This window comes from Perognathus longimembris, chromosome 15 (assembly GCF_023159225.1).
Source record: "Perognathus longimembris pacificus isolate PPM17 chromosome 15, ASM2315922v1, whole genome shotgun sequence".
Lineage (NCBI taxonomy): Eukaryota > Metazoa > Chordata > Mammalia > Rodentia > Heteromyidae > Perognathus > Perognathus longimembris.
The window spans coordinates 20,257,447-20,276,889 of NC_063175.1; the positions used below are offsets into that span (position 1 = coordinate 20,257,447).

The 19,443-nt window shown below is 41.5% G+C and overlaps 1 protein-coding gene across 4 annotated transcripts in view; it reads right to left on the minus strand.

Moving 5' to 3' along the window:
* Positions 1 to 17,579, minus strand: part of Tmem241 (transmembrane protein 241) — an 88,253-nt gene extending 70,674 nt beyond the window's left edge. For all 4 annotated transcript variants that reach the window (XM_048363331.1, XM_048363329.1, XM_048363332.1 and 1 more), the window contains exons 1-3: positions 17,440 to 17,579; positions 12,106 to 12,152; positions 9,691 to 9,768 (exon numbers count right to left, since the gene is read on the minus strand). In XM_048363331.1, coding sequence (XP_048219288.1) covers positions 9,691 to 9,768; positions 12,106 to 12,152; positions 17,440 to 17,511 — 197 coding nt within the window. In that variant the 5' untranslated portion in view covers positions 17,512 to 17,579. The remainder of the gene's footprint in view (positions 1 to 9,690; positions 9,769 to 12,105; positions 12,153 to 17,439) is intronic.
* Between the last annotated feature and the right edge of the window lie 1,864 nt (positions 17,580 to 19,443).

Consider the following 19,443-nt stretch of genomic DNA (forward strand, 5'->3'; position numbering starts at 1 on the left):
ATGGTAATTTTTTTTATTTCTGCATATATTTTAGATATGAGGCCTTTGTCTGTTGAATGGCCGGTAAAGATCTTCTCTCAGTCTGTGGGCTTTCTGTTTATCTTGCGAGCTATGTCCTTTGCCCTGCAGAAGCTCTGTAGTTTGATGTAGTCCCATTTGTCCAACCTTTCTTTTATTTGTAGTTTTTCTGGGTCTTTGTTGAGGAAGTTCCGTCCAGTGCCAAGGAGCCCAAGTGTTTCTCCTACTCCTTCCTTTAGTGTTTTCAGGGTGTCTGTTTTGATTTCGAGGTCTTTAATCCATTTGGAATTGATTTTGATGCAGGGTGATATATAAGGATCTAGTTTTAGTTTGTTGCATGTGTTCAACCAGTTTTGCCGGCACCATTTGTTAAAGAGGCTATCTTTCTTCCAGACTATAGTTTTAGCTCCTTTATCAATGATTAAGTAGGCATAGTTCTGTGGGTTCATTTCTGGGTCTTCAATTCTGTTCCATTTGTCTTCAGGCCTTTTCTGGTGCCAATACCAAGCTGTTTTTATTACTATAGCTTTATAATACAGCTTGAAGTTGGGTATTGTAATTCCTCCAGCACTGTTCTTTCTGCTTAGGATTGTTTTTGCTATTCTAGGTCTTTTATTGTTTCATATGAATTTCAGTATTGCTTCCTCTATTTCATTAAAAATTGGTGTTGGGATATTAATTGGTATTGCATTGAATTTGTAGATAGCCTTTGGCAATATTGCCATTTTGATTATATTAATCCTCCCAATCCAGGAGCATGGGAGGTTTTTCCACTTCCTTAGTTCTGCCTTAATTTCATTTTTATGTTTTTAAAGTTCTCATGGTAGAGGTCTTTCACTTCTTTGGTTAAGGTTATTCCTAGGTATTTTATGTTTTTTGACGCTATTGAAAAAGGAGTTGCTTTCCTGATTTCAGCCTTGGTCTTCGGGTCGTTAGCATAGAGAAAGGCCGTTGATTTTTGAGGGTTTATTTTATATCCTGCAACTTTGCCAAAGTTTTGGATCAGCTCTAGGAGCTTGGGGGTAGAGTCTATGGGGTTCTTTAGGTATAGGACCATGTCATCTGCAAAGAGAGAAAGTTTAACATCATCTTTTCCTATTTGGATCCCCTTTATATTTTCTTCTTGCCTAATTGCTCTGGCTAGGAATTCTAGAACTATGTTGAAGAGAAGGGGAGAAAGTGGACATCCCTGTCTTGCTCCTGATTTTAAAGGGAATGTCTTCAGTTTTTCTCCATTTAGAGTTATGCTTACTGTTGGTTTGTCATAAACTGCCTTGATTATTTTCAGGAATGTTCCCTGGAATCCCAGTTTTTCCAGGGCTTTTACCATACATGGGTGCTGGATTTTATCAAATGCTTTCTCCACATTGAATGATATAACCATGTGGTTCTTTACCTTGCTCCAGTTGATGTGGTGGATTACATTAATTGACTTGCGTATATTGAACCAACTTTGCATCCTTGGGATGAATCCACTTTGATCGTGATGTATGATTTTTTTTGATGACCTGTTGAAGTCAATTGGCCAGAATTTTGTTGAGAATTTTGGAGTCTATATTCATCAGGGAAATCGGTCTATAGTCCTCTTTCTGTGATGCGTCCCTGTCTGGTTTTGGGATGAGAGTTATAGTGGCTTCATAGATTGTGTCTGGGAGTCAATGTTCTCTTTCAATTTCATTGAAGAGTTTGAGAAATATTGGTGTGAGTTCTGTTTTGAAAGCCTTGTAGAATTCTGCTGTGAATCCGTCTGGACCTGGGCTTTTCTTGGCTGCGAGATCACTTATTACCTTTTCTATTTCAATACTGGATATGGGTCTGTTTAGAAGGTTTAAGTCTTCATGGTTGAGTTTGGGGATATGAATTTTTTCTAGGAAATCATCCATTTCTTCCAAGTTCTCGAATTTGTTGGCATAAAGGTTTGCAAAATAGTCCCTTATTATGGTCTGAATTTCGGTTGTTTCTGTGGTGATGTTACCTGTTTCATCTCTTATCTTATTTATTTGAGTGTGCTGCCTTCGTTTTTTGGTCAGGTTTGCTAGGGGTCTATCTTGTTGATCTTTTCAAAGAACCAACTCTTTGTTTTGTTGATTCTTTCGATGGTTTTTTTCATCTCTAATTGATTTAATTCTGATTTGATTTTAATTATTTGCTTCCATCTATTGACTTGGGGTTTGGCTTGTTGTTCTCTTTCAAGAAAATTCAGGTGCTTTCTTAAATTATTGAGTTGCTGTTTCTCCAGTTTGTTGGTGTATGCATTCAGAGACATAAATTTTCCTCTGAGTACTGCCTTTGCTGTGTCCCAAAGGAGCTGGTACTTTCATCTTGGTTGAGTTCCATAAACATTTGAAATTCCGATTTAATTTCTTCAATGACCCACTCATGGTTCAGCAGTGTGTTGTTTAGCCTCCATGAGCTGTAGGGTTTTCTGTGGTGGCTGTTTTGTGAGTTGAGCTCTAACTTTATTCGATTGTGGTCGGAGAGAATACAGGGAATGGTTTTGATACTTCTGAATTTGTACAGATTTTCTTTGTGCCCTAAGATGTGATCTATTTTGGAGAATGTTCCATGTGCCGCTGAGAAGAATGTGTATTCTGTTGTTGCAGGGTGGAACAGTCTGTAGATGTCGATTAAGTCTAGTTGGTCTATGCAATTGTTTAGTTCTGTGGTTTCTTTGTTCAGTTTTTGGCGTGTTGATCTGTCCAGAGGTGACAGTGGAGTGTTAAAGTCCCCAACTATCAATGTGTTTGGGTCTATGAGTGTTTTTAGAGACAGTAGTGTTTGTTTGATGAAGTTGGGTGCTCCTGTATTTGGTGTGTAGATATTTAGGATGGTTATATCTTCCTGTAGGAAAGATCCCTTTATTAGTATGTAGTAACCTTCTTGTCTCTTCTTACCTTTTTTAATCTGAAGTCAATGTTGTCTGATATTAGGATTACAACTCCGGCCTGCTTATGGGGGCCATTTGCTTGATAGATTTGATTCCAGCCTTTCACTTTTAGAAGATGTTTACTTTTGCTGGATAGATGAGTCTCTTGGAGGCAGCAGAAAGATGGATCTTGATTTTTGATCCAACTTATGAGCCTATGTCATTTGATTGGTGAATTAAGTCCATTAATGTTGAGAGTTAGGATTGAGAGCTGATCATTTGTTCCTTTCATTATCCCTATCTTGTTTTGTTTTGTTTTGTTTTGTTTTTTGGCCACTCCTGGGCCTTGGACTCAGGGCCTGAGCACTGTCCCTGGCTTCTTTTTGCTCAAGGATAGCACTCTGCCACTTGAGCCACAACGCCACTTCTGGCCGTTTTCTGTATACGTGGTGCTGGGGAATCGAACCCAGGGCTTCATGTATACGAGGCAAGCACTCTTGCCACTAGGCCATATCCTCAGCCCTATCCCTATCTTGTTAAAGGCTGAGTCTTCCCATTTGTTGATCTGTTATTCTGGCTTACTATTTAGGGTTCATTTCTCTGTCTGCATTGGGATCTTGATTATTTTCTCTGTATAGTACATCTTTGAGTATTTTTTGTAAAGCTGGTTTGGTGGAGATATATTGTTTTAGTTTTTCCTTACTGTGGAAAAGCCTAAAAATTTTTTGCATACCAAGATATTTCACTTCCATGAGTTCATCCTTGGGAAATCATCTTGGATATGGGTAAGAGTATATACAATATTTTCATCCACAAATGGAAATAAAAATGTATTCTGGCCTATTTTTGAGCACCAAAGATGTAGGGACTTGACAGTCTCTGAGAGGAGATTGTCAAGAGACAATCTCTTCAGATTCCACATGACCCAGTGGCATAAATACAAACCTCTGTTCAAATGTCACCTTATCTCCAAGACCTTCTAGCAACCTTGTGCCACCCACTCATGCACACACATGCACAGCCACTCCCTACACAGCTTCCTGCCATCAGACACACCATTCCCGTGGCAGATCTATCATCCTTTGCTGTGTCTCCTTCAACTAGAATGTCAGCTTCGGGTGACCAAGAATTTTGCTCTTTTGTTCACTGCATGTTCTTAGTACCCAGAACAATATCTACTGTATGCTTATATTTGCTGAATTAATCATGATGTATTAAGTCATTTCACAAATTGGTTTTCACACATGACGGTATATGCCTTTATCCCAGCACTCAGAAAGGTGAGGCTGGAAGATCATAAGTTCCAAGTCAGCCTGGACTACAGACCAAGACTCTATCTCAAAAAAGAAAAAAAAATCTGTTTTCTCTCTAGAGTAACACAATAGCAACAAAATCTGATCATAACTATCACTGGAATTTATTCCTCTGCTAGTCTCAATACTTTCAGAGACTGTTCTAAACAGAATTGCTGGTGTTGACAGCTACTTGCTTTTAAAGGACAGGGTTGAGCCATGTGCCAGTGGCTCACACTTGTAATCCCAGCTACTCAAGAGGCTGAGTTCTAAGGTTCAGAGTTCAAACCTAGTCAAGGCAGGAGAACCCATGAGACTCGATCAGCAATTAACTACAAAAAAAAAAAAAGCCAGAAGTGGAGCTGTGGCTCAGTGATAGAGTGCCAGCCTTAAGTGAAAAAGCTAAGAGACAGTGCCCAGGCCCTGAGTTCAAGCTCCAGTACTGGTGCCAAAAAGTAAAAAACTAAAAAAAATAAAGAACAGGGTTAAGAGCAAAAACCACACACATTTGTCTCTTTAAAGTGGCCCCAGTGGGGAATTCTAACTATTTCAAATTCAATAAACATGTATAAACAATCATGTTGTAATCTATCATTCAAACAACAACACTAACTTCATTTGAAAGGCAAACACAAGCATTTTTCTTTAATAGATATGAACTTGGAATTGTGGAATAGAAATATTTGCTTTCTGTAGCCCCATTTTTTCTATTAACAAGCAGAATCTATTCATAGCAGAAACTGGAAACTACAGATAATCAAGAAAAACTCTGCAATTATTATCCCACTCTCCACAGACAACCACTGCTAATACCTTGCTACATTCCTTCTAAACAGCATCTAGGTAGACATGTGTGAACATTTCAGCAACAGTGGATCCTGCAGTACATACTCCAATCTGCTTAATGTCAAATCTTTCCATCCCCAAAGAGTCATGCTCAAACTAATAATCAAATTCATAGACGGGCACTGGTGACTCACACCTATAATCCTAGCTACTCAGGAGGCTGAGATCTGAGGATCATGGTTTGAAGCCAGCTTGGGCAAGAAAGTCCGTGACATTCTTATCTCCAATTAATCATCGAAAAAAACAGAAGTAGCACTGTGGCTCAAGTGGGACAGTGCTAGCCTTGAGTGAAAGGAGTTCAGGAAGAGCACTGTAGGCCCAGAGTTCAAGCCCCAGGACTCAGCAAAAAAATAAAAATAAAATTCATAACAACTTAATTAATAACTGTACTAATAATTAATAATTATTACTGTACTAATAATTAATAACTAATAATTTAGTATCCTATTGCTAGACATTTAAATTACATATTTTTACTACTCTCATATTGTCTGATTATCCTTCAATACATTTTCTTCTCATATTTGTGATGTTTTCATGGTATTCAGGATAAATCCCCTGCAATGGAAATACTATTCAGAGATAAATGCAGAATCATCTTCCAGAGCTGGGTATGGTGCTCATGCCTGCAATTCTAGCTATTCATGAAGCTGAGAGCTGAGGATCACTTCAAAGCCAGCCTAGCCAGGAAAGTATGTGAGACTCTTATCTCCAATTAACCACCAGAAAACTGGAAGTAGAGCTGTGGCTCAAGTGGTAGAGCTCCAGCCTTGACCAAGAAAGCTAATGGGGGGCTGGGGATATAGCCTAGTGGCAAGAGTGCCTGCCTCGGATACACGAGGCCCTAGGTTCGATTCCCCAGCACCACCTATACAGAAAACGGCCAGAAGCGGCGCTGTGGCTCAAGTGGCAGAGTGCTAGCCTTGAGCGGGAAGAAGCCAGGGACAGTGCTCAGGCCCTGAGTCCAAGGCCCAGGACTGGCCAAAAAAAAAAAAGAAAGCTAATGGAGGCTGGGAATATGGCTTAGTGGCAAGAGTGTTCACCTCGTATATATGAAGCCCTGGGTTCGATTCCTCAGCACCACATATACAGAAAACGGCCAGAAGTGGCGCTGTGGCTCAAGTGGCAGAGTGCTAGCCTTGAGCAAGAAGAAGCCAGGGACAGTGCTCAGGCCCTGAGTCCAAGGCCCAGGACTGGCAAAAAAAAAAAAAAAAAAAAAAAAAAGCTAATGGACAGCACACTCAGATACTGAGTTCAAGCCCCAGGACTGGCACACACACATGCATGCACACACACAGTCACAAAATCACCTTTTAGAGAAACTATACTTCTCTCCTTTATGGAGTCAAGACTGTCTGATTCTAAGACATCCAGAGGCCTGCACATTAGGAACACATTAGGCCCCCTTTCTTTCTCTTCCTCTAAGTCATCAGCTAGTGCCACTTGGGCCTCACATTCTAACGTCTCTTCTTGATTACAAAGGGCAGAAGATGGAATTAAACCCTGCAGTGGTCCTCAGGCCTCTGAGGAGCTGCTAAGCCAATTAGTGTGTGCATGTCTGCATGCACATGTGGTATACGGTGTGATTGGGGAGGGGGTCCTAATATCTCACAGTTGGATGAACTACATATATAGTCATGTTGAGGGATTATCGAAGGGTCTTGTTTGAAATCTATTGTGACATGTAACTTTCCTTCACTGACTTATAAGTACAAATACTGCATCCTGCTCCAATCATAGACTGGTTTTTCACTAGCACACAAGTTCTCTCCTCCCTAAGACCCTGAGGAATAAAGCATTTTATAAGAAGCTAACACAAGTGTCCTGGCACGAATCACAAAACTGTTGTTACTGAGATAACAGCTAATTGAATTAAATGACTTGTTTTTCAAATAGAGCATGCATTATTGAGAGAACATCTGCTGGCTGAAAACACTCTATAGCTTTCTGTTTCTGGGTGCCATAAGGGCTCTGTGCCCTGAATTTTTTTGAAAACTGTGTTCTACTGACATCTAGTGGATCTAGAACACTTTCCAAAAGTGAAAATAATACAAGAGATAGACACCAAGGCTCACACTTGACTTCTGACTACTGGCATTGCCTAAAACAGTAATACCTTACAACTGTAAAGTCAACAATTACCCAGGCAGTGGTGGCTCATGTCTGTAATCCTAGCTACTCAGGAGACTGAGAGCTGAGGATCCTGGTTCAAAGCTAGCCCAGGTAGAAATTTTGAGGGACTCTTATCTCCAATAAAGCAGGAGGAGAAAAGTCTGCAAGTGAAGTTGTGAGGAAAAATATCCAAAGTAATGCACTCAGGTCCTGAGTTCAGTCCCCCAGTACTAGCACACACACGCACACACACACACACACACACACACACACACACACACACAATGATTACTTTGCAGTTAAAAGAACTTCTACATGTATTAGCTCCCTCATTCTAAAACTTTGTTTTTTTGTTCTTCTACATTCCTTAGACCTTTCTCCTGAACTCTTCACGCTTCTTCCAACTCAAGATCTCAGACACTCCCTTGACAAAGTCCAGCTCAGACATGACTTGACCCCAAGGGCCTTGTGATGATCCTGTCCTGAGAGCACAAGTGAAAACTGGAGCTCTATGTGCCAAACTCCTCATTTCTGAGAGTAGCACTCTATTGGTGCAGCATTCAGGAATTGGACATGATTTCCCACTGCAATGTCAGAGCACACAGGAACTGTGCAGACCCCAAGGCCTTACATATTTACTCTCTTGCTTCTTAGCTGGCCTGGTTTAAAATAGAGCAGCTTGGGTCCCAATCTCTGGAACTTATGATCTGCTGAGCAGTGCTCTGTGGAGATTAAAGCAGTTTCGTCCACTCCGGGACACCTGGTGCTATAGGCATAAGCTCCAGGCTCTACTGCACCTTGAAGGGCAACACTCCATCCTTTTACCTCCCTTCTCCCCAGCCTCTTCTCTCTCAAATGCTGTAAGCACCATGCCAACACCCAGGCTATTCTATCCAGTATATGTCCTTTCAGTGGCTCTCAGTAAGTTTCCAGAGGAATTTCTGAAAGCTGTTTTTTTTTTTTCAGTATCCCCCCCAAAATAATCTCTAACACTTAAAGCATTTCTCTGAAGAGAAGGCCAGAGAAATGTACCAAAAACATATGACTTTAAGTAACTCTGCTCTGTGAACATAGATAACTTTTCATAAAACTGTAAGAGTCACTCTAACATACAAGCATAGTAAGACATACTGGGGAAATTCTTTTTTGTTGTTGTTGTTGGTTCTGGGACTTGAACCTCAGGGCCTGGGTGCTGTCCGCCAGCCTCTTTGTGCTCAAGGCTGGCACTCTACCACTTGAGCCACAGTGCCACTTCTGGGTTTTTTCTGAGTTGTTTATTGGAGATAAGAGTCTCATGACTTTTTTTGCCCTGGCTGGCAAAAAAACTGTGATCCTCAGCTCTCAGCCTCCTCAAGTAGTTAGGATTACAGATGTGAGCCACCGGTACCTGGCATATTGGGAAACTTCTTTTCCCCTCTTTGGAAATATTAGAGTTTAAACTCAGGGGCACATGCTCACTTGCCAAGTGCTCTACTAACTTAAGCCATGTACCCAGTCCTTTTTTTTTTTTTTTTTGCTTTAGTTTGATTTTAGATAGGGTCGCCCACTTTCATCTAGGCTGACCTAGGACTCAATTCTCCTGCCTCAATCTCCTAAGTAGCAGGGATTACAGGTGTGAACCACCATGACTGCCCATATTCACCATCAGTAACTGGTGAAATAAGCCATCTCACTTAAAAACAATCACTCATTTAAGCAGGTTCTGGACTTAACTGAGGAGTAAGCTGCTCATTTCATAGTAAACAGTGCTGAGTTGGCTGGTAGATTATCAAAGATATTTGCTATGGTTCTTCAGTATACCTTCTCAAAGGAAAAAGGCTGAAGGGTTCTTTTTCATCTTAGAAATCTATAGTCACTAGGCACTGTAGAATAGAATTTTTAAATGTAGAACTCATACTTGAACACTTGAGAGTATAAAAACTTCCCTAATTAGAAAGGACTAGTAAAAAGTAGGTTAAAAATTATTTGGGGGCCAAGTACTGGTGCTCACACCTGCTATCCTAGCTATGCAGGAGGGTGAGACCTGAGGATCACAGTTCAAAGTTGGCTCGGGCAGTAAAGTCCATGAGATGCTTTTCCCCAATTAACCACCAAAAGAATCCAGAAGTGGAGCTGTTGTTCAAATAGTAGTGCACTAGCCTTGAGCATAAAAACTTGGAAATAGGGCTGGGAATGTGGCCTAGGGTACAGTGCTTGCCTTGCATACATGAAGCCCTTGGTTTGATTCCTCTGCACCACATATATATAGAAAAAGCCAGAAGTGGCACTGTGGCTCAAGTAGTAACTCTACCACTTGAGCTGTAGCTCAAGGCTCTATCCTTGAGCAAAAAGAAGCCAGGGATAATGCTCAGGCCCTGAGTTCAAGCCCCAGGATTAGCACACATGTGCGCGCACATACACACAATCACTGATTATCAAGGTTAGAAGTAACTAAGTGACCAAACAACTCACATATGGATCTAGGTTTTCCAGTGCAATTTTGTAAAAAGGTGAATAAAATTGGACATAAGCAGTGTGTGAATCATGACATGAATCAAGCACATGAGGCTTTTATACCTTGAACTGCAGTTGATCTCCACCCAGCCCAGTTTCCATGAGACATGAAGCAAAAATGCACCAACAAATGTCTGCCACCTTAAAAAGACACAGGGAAAAGAGAATTAATACAGAGCTACAGCTCCTATGAGAACCAAACCATGACAGACCTGCTGACAAACACAAATAGAAATATCCAACTCCTCCTTCCACTCACTCTCCCAGTTATCCACCCATTTCTCATACCATTCCTTTCCACCACTATTATGCCCTTGGGTCCACTATCTGATAAGTGCTGATATTCAGATTCTTCTCTTTATTCTAGACTTTTCCTGAACTACCTCATCCACAGACACTACCTCTGTCATGATGACCCTCAAATCCCTGCTCTCATCCATGTACTATCACAGTGAAATCCCACATGCCTAAACATTACATTTAGCCTTTCCCCTCCCTATCCTAGTTATCCTCCGACTGTCCTCAATCAGCCAATCCAGGTATCCAAGCACTGCAGAGTCTCCAGCAAGAAAGAAGAATTCCAGCCTTTGTAGATGTATGTCCCACCTAACCATGAACAAGAAGGGGAAAGGCAATCTTGGTAAAAATAGCATTCTTCCACTCATACATTACCTAAGTCCCTCCATTTGGAAAGAAGAGAAAAGACAATCATGACCAAAACTGCTTCCCACTTAGAGAGAAGTCATCATCTCAGCTTTGTCAACTAAAATATACATGATCATAGAAGATATGGTGAAAACTTTCACGGAGGCTGGGAGTGTAGGTCAGGAGTAGAGCACTTGCCTCGCATAGAGGAGGCCCTGGGTTCCATCCCCAGAACTACAATAAATTAGATAGAGAACTAAATAAATCTTTTCACCATGCAATACTAGAAAGGAACTTAATAAAAATTATTCTGAAATTCACCTAAAACAGCATAATGGTAATAACATAAAGAACATGTTTAATAAAAGACAATATTGGGGGGATGATTTTCTCTACTACTTATTTTAATGGCACAATCACTAGAACAGTCCAAGTAGAGCCTGTTTTACTAAAAAAGAAAAAAAAAAGCCAGGGACAGGCCCCAGGACTGGCAAATACATACACATACATACATACACACACACACACACACACACACACACACACACACACACACACACACACACATATACGAGCTCTACCACTTTGAACCACAGCTCCACTTGGAGTTTTCTGGTGTTTAACTGGAGGTAAGAGTCTTACAGACTTTTCTGCTTGGGATGGCTTTGAACTGTGATCCTCACACTTCAAGCCTCCTGAGCAGCTAGTATTACAGATGTGAGCTAGTGGCACCTTGCTTCAATGCATATCTTCCCACATAAAAATAAAACAAGTAATCAAAATAATAATGAATTAATTTATTTTATTTTTTGCCAGTCCTGGGGCTTGGACTCAGGGCCTGACCACTGTCCCTGGCTTCCTGTTTGCTCAAAGCTAGCACTCTACCTCTTGAGGCACAGTACCATTTCCGGCTTTAACTGTTTATGTGGTGCTTGAGGAATTGAACCCAGGGCTTCATGCATGCAAGGTGAGCACTCTACCACTAGGCCATATTCCCAGCCCATAATGAATTAATTTAAAGGCAAGGAAAAAAGATTGCATAACAACAAGTTACACATGGAGTATGGCTCACACCTATAATCCTAGCTCCCAGGATACTTCAATCCAAAGAATCATAGTTTCAAGCCAGGGCAGAAAAGTTTGAGAGCCACCAAATTAACTAGAAAAAAACACTGGAAGTATGGCTTAAGCTGAGGAGTACTAGCTCAGCAAGCAAGCCAAGCTAACCCAAGGCCTTGAGTTCAAATTCTGGTACCAACAAATACACACACACACACACACACACACACACACACACACACACAAAGGAGATATATAGGCAATTCACTGAAAAAAAAATAGACAATAATATGCATAAGAAAACTGTCTGACTTTATGAAAATTCTAAAAAGTAAAAAAATACTATGGTTTGCTCATCAAATCAGCAAAGAGAAAAGTAACTCATGGCCTAACCACACGACTACAGAAGTTGTCACATAGAGGCTGGGTGGCAAGGCAAGCCAGTAAACTGTTTTTGGAAAAACATGATTGCTATCCAAAGAGAAGATTATCAAAGTTCATGTTCTTTTAGCAAATTTCTTGAGTAGATATCTATACCTAAGGACCAGCTGGAATTTGGGTAGATATGAATACAAAAATACCTGATAATATTGTTTCTATGCTCCTAAAATGAGATATGATTTAAACACCCACCAGCATAATAGCTAAACACATATGTCATTGCACTATTTGAAGATAAATGTATGCAACCATTAAAACTATTTCAAAGGACATTTAATGACATTGATTGGACATTTCCTGCAAACATGAATAAAGAGCACACAAGATACTCACCCTTGGAATAAGGTAGGATAGGTAAATTTCAGGACAGAGAGGACATACTGCAAAACAAACATCAGGTTAATGACATTTCAAATAAAAAGACTGACAGAACACACAATAAGTGGGATTCCTACAGAGGAAAGTCAAGGTCTTCAAGTTTTAAAAATGCCTTTATTTCCCCCAAAATCAAGTATAAAACATACTAATGGTTTTCCAAGTTATACTAAAGATAATGGTTTTTTGTTTTTTTGTTTTGTCCTGAGGATTGAACTTTGGGCCTGGGCACTGTCCCTGAGCTCCTCTTGCTCAAGGTTAGCACTCTACACTTGAGCCACAGTATCACTTCTTGCTTCTCCTGTGATTTGACTGACCATAGAGTCTCATAGATGTTCCTGCCCAGGCTGGCTTTGAACTGTGATCCTCAGATCTTAGCCTCCTGAGGAGGTAGGATTATAGGCATGAGTCACTGGTACCTGACAAAAATGGTTTTCTTTTTTATAAGGTCAGTTACAATCAGTTTGTATTTCCATTAAGTCTTGTTTCATTTTGGTGTTTTTTTTCCAGTCCTGGGGCTTTAACTCAGGGCCTGAGCACGGTCCCTGGTTTTTTTCTTGCTCAAGGCTAGTACTTTACCACTTGAGCCACAGTGCCACTTCCGGCTTTTTCTATATATGTGGTGCTGAGGAATTAAACCCAGGGCTTCATGTGTATGAGGCGAGCACTTTATCACTAGGCTATATTCCCAGCCCTCTATTAAGTCTTTTAATCAAATTACACTAGTTTATGAATGGTAGAATCATGTTGTATTTCTCTGGGTGTATTTGTCCATTTTTTTCTATTATGAATATTCCAAGATATAAATATTTGTGGTGCTAGAATTTGAAAATAAGGCCTTGCACTGCTAGGAAAGTACTCTATCACTTGAGCCATATCCCTACCCACCTTCCCCCTGGGCCTATTTTTCAGTTTAGGTCTTGCATTTTTGCGCCGGTATTGACTTCAGAATAGATAGCTGTGCCTCCTGAATAGCCAGAGTTTCAGGCACACACTATCAAGATGGTTGAGATGTGGGGAAGGGGGGCAGCGATCTTACTAACCTTTCCCCCAAGCTGACCTCTAACCATGATCCTCCTCCGCATGTTTATCTCTAGAGTAGCTGGGATTACAGGCACAAGACACCATACCCAGCTCAAGATACTTTTAAATTCTAAAACCATTAAATGACTAGGAAAAAATCTCTACTAATTCTTCACATGCTCTGAAAATCAGATTAGCCCACACCCAATTTCCTCTCTCTGAGCTCCTAAATGCCCCAATTTTGGCTGTCAGTGCTGTGTTCTAAAATTACGACTCGTCCCTGCAGTCTATTTACTCCAATGATTTAATGTGGTCCTCCTTGCTTCCCCTCCTCCCCAGTATTTCTACCCTATAACAGAAAAGGGAGGATTATTTGAACACCTGGTCATGTTTCATAACATCCTTAACAACCTTCATTACAACACCAAGTATTTATTCAGTTCTTGTGCGCTTAGCTTTGGCCTAGATGCTATGAACTAGAAACTGCTGAAGCTCAGGGCAAGGTGTGGCTCAGTGTAGAACATTTGCTTAGCATATGTAAGGCCTGGGATGGGTTCCATACCCAGCAACACAAAACATAAAATAAAATTAACAAAATGCTGGACAGCTCACCTCACCTTGCTAAGAGACAGTGAAAAAATTAAATCTATGACAAATAGAATCAGTTCTAAAAATATCTCCTTTCAAAGATTTCTCATGTCAGTGAGAAGTCTTTCTCAGAACAACATGGTATTAGATAGAAGAGCAAGGTCCTGTCAGTAAAGTCCTCCAAAAAAGAAAAGAAGCTGGGCATGGCAGTCAATATCTTTAATACTGACTACTTGGAAGAAGGAAGCAGGATGATTTCAATCTAAGGCTTGGGCAAAAGAGCATAAGATTCTATATGAAAAAAAAAAAAAGGCTAGCAAGCATGAAGCCTGAGTTTAAATCACAGCACCACAAACAACAACAAAACCAAGTGGACTTGGCCTTCAGACTGAAGGTTCAACAGCTGTAAGAGTATGACAGGTGTCTGCCTGAGCCCAGGTTGGGACTTTCCTCAGGATACAGGAACATCTTACTCACTCAGCCAGCCCAGGTCTCCAAAACAATTAACTGTAATAGTAAAACAGAATGATGACAGCAATTTACTGTAATAAAAGGCCATTACGGGGCTGGGGATATGGCCTAGTGGCAAGAGTGCTTGCCTCGTATACATGAGGCCCTGGGTTCAATTCCCCAGCACCACATATACAGAAAATGGCCAGAAGTGGCGCTGTGGTTCAAGTGGCAGAGTGCTAGCCTTGAGCAAAAAGAAGCCAGGGACAGTGCTCACTCAGGCCCTGAGTCCAAGCCCCAGGACTGGCCAAAAAAAAAAAAGGCCATTTCTGGGAGATCAACACTTTGGGGCCCTAATCAACTATGAATAACAGAAATCATGGAAAGCAAAAACTTAGATGAAGGAATGACAACACTTGGTCTGAGGTGACCCACACTATGGCAGGCAGCCTGTCTGTCCTGTTGGAGAAGCAACAGTGGTCATTAATGATTCAAGCTTGTAGGAGTCACGAACTTCCTTACTGGAATCCTGTTATGAGAACTACTTGGCCTCAGCCCGCCCTTTCCCTCTCCCACACTTGACCTTGCCTCCTCCCCCACCCACCTTAAGCAACTTCCTGTATCTCCCTCCTTTCTGCAGCAACTGTACTCCTCTTCCCAGCTGGCTCTACCACACCCTGATTGTTCTTTGTTCATCTCTGAGATAACCTGTTCGCCAAGCAGCATAGATCTTCCAATCTCTACCACCCAAGTAGCAAGGATTACAGATATGAGCCACTGTCCTGCCAAAATCACATCTAAATTCTGAGGGTCCTTGGGAATCTATGATTTGTATTACAATATTATATAATCATGGAGACAACACAGTACTTTGGTTTAATTTTAACTAACATTGCGAGGCATTATGTATGTACAAGGAAGGAATGCAAGTCCTTTTTATATCAATTAGAAAATGTGTGGTGCTTCAATAAATTAAACAGCAATGCCACAAATACAGATGTTTATCCAGTAGGGTGATAAATTTCTGAACTTAAAACTTTTAGTCTGCTGGACTTTTTAAAATTATTTTTATTACTCTAACCAATGCCAGGGCTTACAGACTTTCATAAAAGATGTGTTACTTTCTAAAGACTCTGAAACAAGTGACCTTTCCCTTTATATGTATAGAGTAAAATATTAACAATATATCCATCTGGTTAGGTTGACAATGAGTTCAGTTAAATGGAAAAGGCCAGGATTTCACAAGCAGCCTACAACAAAAAATCGTATAAGTTGAAGCAAAGCTAATAATTATTGAATCACGTAGTAAGCAAAAGATTTTAAACTGGGCCTGGTGGCACACATCTGTAATCTCAACTGCTCAGGAGGCAGACATGAGAAGATCAAGGTTAAAAGCCAGCCAGGGGAAAAGTTATTCAGACTCTTAACTCAAAAAAGCTGGTTCTGGTAGCATACAATCTGTAATTCTAGCCACTAGGTTGGCAAAAGTGGGAGGATACAGTTCTAAGGCCAGCCTGAACAAAAAGCAAGAAACTATCTGAAAGCAAACTAAAAACAGACTGAGGCTCCAGTGGTAGAATGCTTGCCATGAGGCCCTGAGTTCAATCTCCAATACTGATAAGAAAGAGAATTTTTTTCCCTCTCTTCCTTTCTTTTCTTCCGGAATAACTGTCACTTACCTTACAGAGCACAATGATGGGCACCAGGGTGACCACCTACAAACATCATGTCCACTAATTCTCACAACCCCATCAAGAGTCCTCTCCCCCATCTCAAAGTTAAATACATTAGGTTTACAAGCCTCACATAGTGGCTCAAGCCCTAGTTACTGGGGAGGCAGAGAACTGGGGATTTCAGTTCAAGGCCAGCTAGGCACAAAAGTTCACAAGACTCCTTCTCAACTAACAGTTGGGCCCTGTGACGTCTCATTATCCCCACCAACAGGGAAGCAATGGTTTTGAGCAGGGGTGTGTACCTGTCACCATCCCCAGTGACCAGGGAATCACATATAGAAGGATCATAGCCCAGGCCAGCTAGGCATAAAGTGAGACACTACCTAGAAAATAACCAATGAAAAAGGGGTGGGAAGTGTGGCTCAAGTGGGAAAGCACCTGCCTGGCAAGTACAAGGGAACTTGGGTTTACAAAGATTAAGGTCCCAAAGTCCAAGTAAGAGAAGTCAGGATGCAAACCAATCACTTCTTCCCAACCAAGCCGCATGTATGCAAATGCAGTCTGCACAACTAAAAAACCCTTCTGAGAAAGAGTTAGAGACATCCTGGGAATATACTGAAAGCAGCCAAGTAGGAGAGGATAGTAGCAAGTAGGGACCAGTGGGGAGGCAACGGGAGAGCCCCCATGGTGGGCAAGGAAGGAGGTCCTGGGCACCATAGCCACTTCCGCTCTGGCCAGTCTAGAATCCAGATCAGCAGACAATGCCCAGCTCATGTTCATGGATACATGTGTTGCCAACCCCAAAGCCAGTGGCCCTCTCCTATCTTTGCTTCCTCCTCAAAAGGATTTCATGGGCCAAGAATGTGGCTTAGCCATAGAGTGCTTGCCTAGCATGCATGAAGCCCCAGGTTCAATTCCTCCATAGCACATAAACAGAAAAAGGCCCAAGTGGTAGAGTGCTAGCTTTGAGCAAAAATAAGCCAGGGACAGCGCTCAGGCCCTGAGTCCAAGACCCAGGTCTGGCAAAAAAAAAAAAAAAGGATTTCATGGACAGGTAATGTGGCAGAGCACCGACCTGTCAAGCTAAAGGACTTTGTTCAAATCCCAAAGGATTGTGCATTACTTCAAACTTGGATGTTTGACTTTAAAAAGTTCCTTGGGTGTAGTAGAAATACTTGGGGGTGGAAATTGGTGGGGGAAGGCTCTTGGAATTCTGGGGTCTGGGGAATGGACAGGGGCATGTTGGGAATGGGGGGGAGGGAGAGAATGTGTGTGATTTCTCCTCTAACTTTTTCCCCCCTAAGGGAACAGGGCAATTGCTTTCTTTTTCCCTAAAAGGAGTCCTCATAGTCCCAAAATTAAGTTCCCAGGAAAGCGGGCTGGGGGTGGGGGGTGGATCCTGTTTTCAGGGGACTTTCGGAGGGACTTTAGCCAAGATCTCCTCCTTGGGAAAGCAGGATGGGAATTGCCGGCCTATCCGGAAACATCCAGGAAGACAGCTGGGAGAGCCGGGTTCGAATCCCACGTGCAATCACAGACGCCCGCGCCGCCCCCTCACCTTGTTCAAGAGGTAAAAAGCCAGGTAGCAGATACAAAAGGTGAGGCCGACCAGGGTCCTCCTCACGCCCATCTGTCAGCTCGCCCCCCCCACGGCGGGAGATGCGTGGCCCGCTCACCCCCCGGAGCCCCGGGCCGCCCAGCGACTAGCCCGAGCGGCCACGTGGCACCCGCTCTGCCAATCAGCGCGCGCAGAGCGTCCTGGCGCCGCCTCCTTAAAGTGGCCGCGCCACCTGGTTGTCCTCAGCCTAGCGGTGGGCGGGGCCTTCACTGCAAGGTGAGCGCTTGGGAGGCCAACTCTGAAGAGAGAGCAGTTTGGAAACAATTCACAAGTCTCCAGTATTGCTGAAGAGATATGAATAAAAATCAGTCACCTGATTGCAGTCCTCCAATCCACAAGAAAACTCCCCAACTATTCCCTCTTAACCACCACTATTCTAGTTATATCATGTTATATCCTGCTACCTTTCTCTATATGTAAGATCAACATATCTGTAAGATGTTGCCTCACACAAATGGATATAACTACAACAAAAATAATTAAAATAATAGATTTTCTTTTTAAAGGCTTCAGATATTCCATTTATTTTTACCATAATCCTACTGTTGCCTTAATTATGATGTTTCTAGACAACAAATAAGGCTCTCTCAGCATCCTTGTATATATGTCTTTCCCTACTGCTGGTTTTGGTTTTGTAGAACAGATTCCTAAGGGGATTGCAGGATCACAGCATATGGGTGTTTTTAAAAATCACGACTTTTCACTTTCCTTCAATTTCTGCTTGTGAGAAACCTGCTTAAGGTTTCAAAGTCAAAGTCTAGCTCTTCTCCAGATTTTTAAATAGAAATTATTCTTTTCTCTTTTCCCAAGGACTTTCTTTTTAATTTTTGTTTTGTTTTGTTCTTCATGCTAGTACTAGGGCTTGGACTCAAGACCTCACACTTTTTTTTATTGTCCTTTAGATTTATTATTTCTCTCTCTTTTTTTAACCTTGCTAAGTTTTTTCCTGTTATTAAGGAGTTGGAGAAAAAGGTTCCAATTTCATAAGTTAGATAATGAGTACAATTCTTCTTGGACAATGTTACCCCTTCCTTCACTTTCCTTCATTTTCCATCTCCCCATCCCTGCCTACAAATTACATAGTTCATTTTTTTACATAGCATAATGAATACCATGACTGCATTTGTTCACCCTCAATTCCTCCATTACTGTGCCATTCCTCTTTTGTCCCCCCAAAAGACAACAACAAAACCAACAACAACATTAACAATAATAACAACAACAAAACCATGTCTTTCCCATATACTGACTTGTAATGTTCTGAGTAGATGCCCAAGAGTTGTATGGCTGGGTTATAGGGATCTATTTTAATTTTTTGAGGAATCTCCAAACAGCTGTCCAGAGTGGTAGTAATAGTTCACATTCCCTCCAACAGTGCAGTAGGGCTCCTTTCCCCCCCCACCCGCCAGCATTTGTTATTGTTGGAATTCTTGATATTAGCCAATCTAACCAGAATGAGATGGAATCTCAACGTTGTTTTGATTTGCATCTCCTTTAGGGCCAAAGATGTTGAGCATTTCCTTATATGTTTATTTGCCATTCTTAGTTCTTCTGAGAAGTCTCTCTAACTCCTCAGTGCCTCATACTCTTGCTTGGCTTTTTAACTCCAGGCTGGCACTGTACCACTTGAGCCACACCTTTACTTCCTGATTCTTGTTAGTTAATTGGACACAAGAATTTCATAAACCTTTCTGCCAATGCTGGCCTCCAACTGAGATCCTAACATCTCAGCCTCCTGAGTAGCTAGGATTGGATTACAAATGAGCTACCAATGCCTGGCCCCATAAGACCTTTTAATATATGTTAAAATTGTCACCTTATATCTTTTCCCACATCATGGTCCACATAGAATTTGTAGTATTTGTTTGGATGAATTGCTGACAGTGCTCAGGCCCTGAGTTCCAGCCCCAGGACTGGCAAAAAAATAAACACAGAAAAAACAAC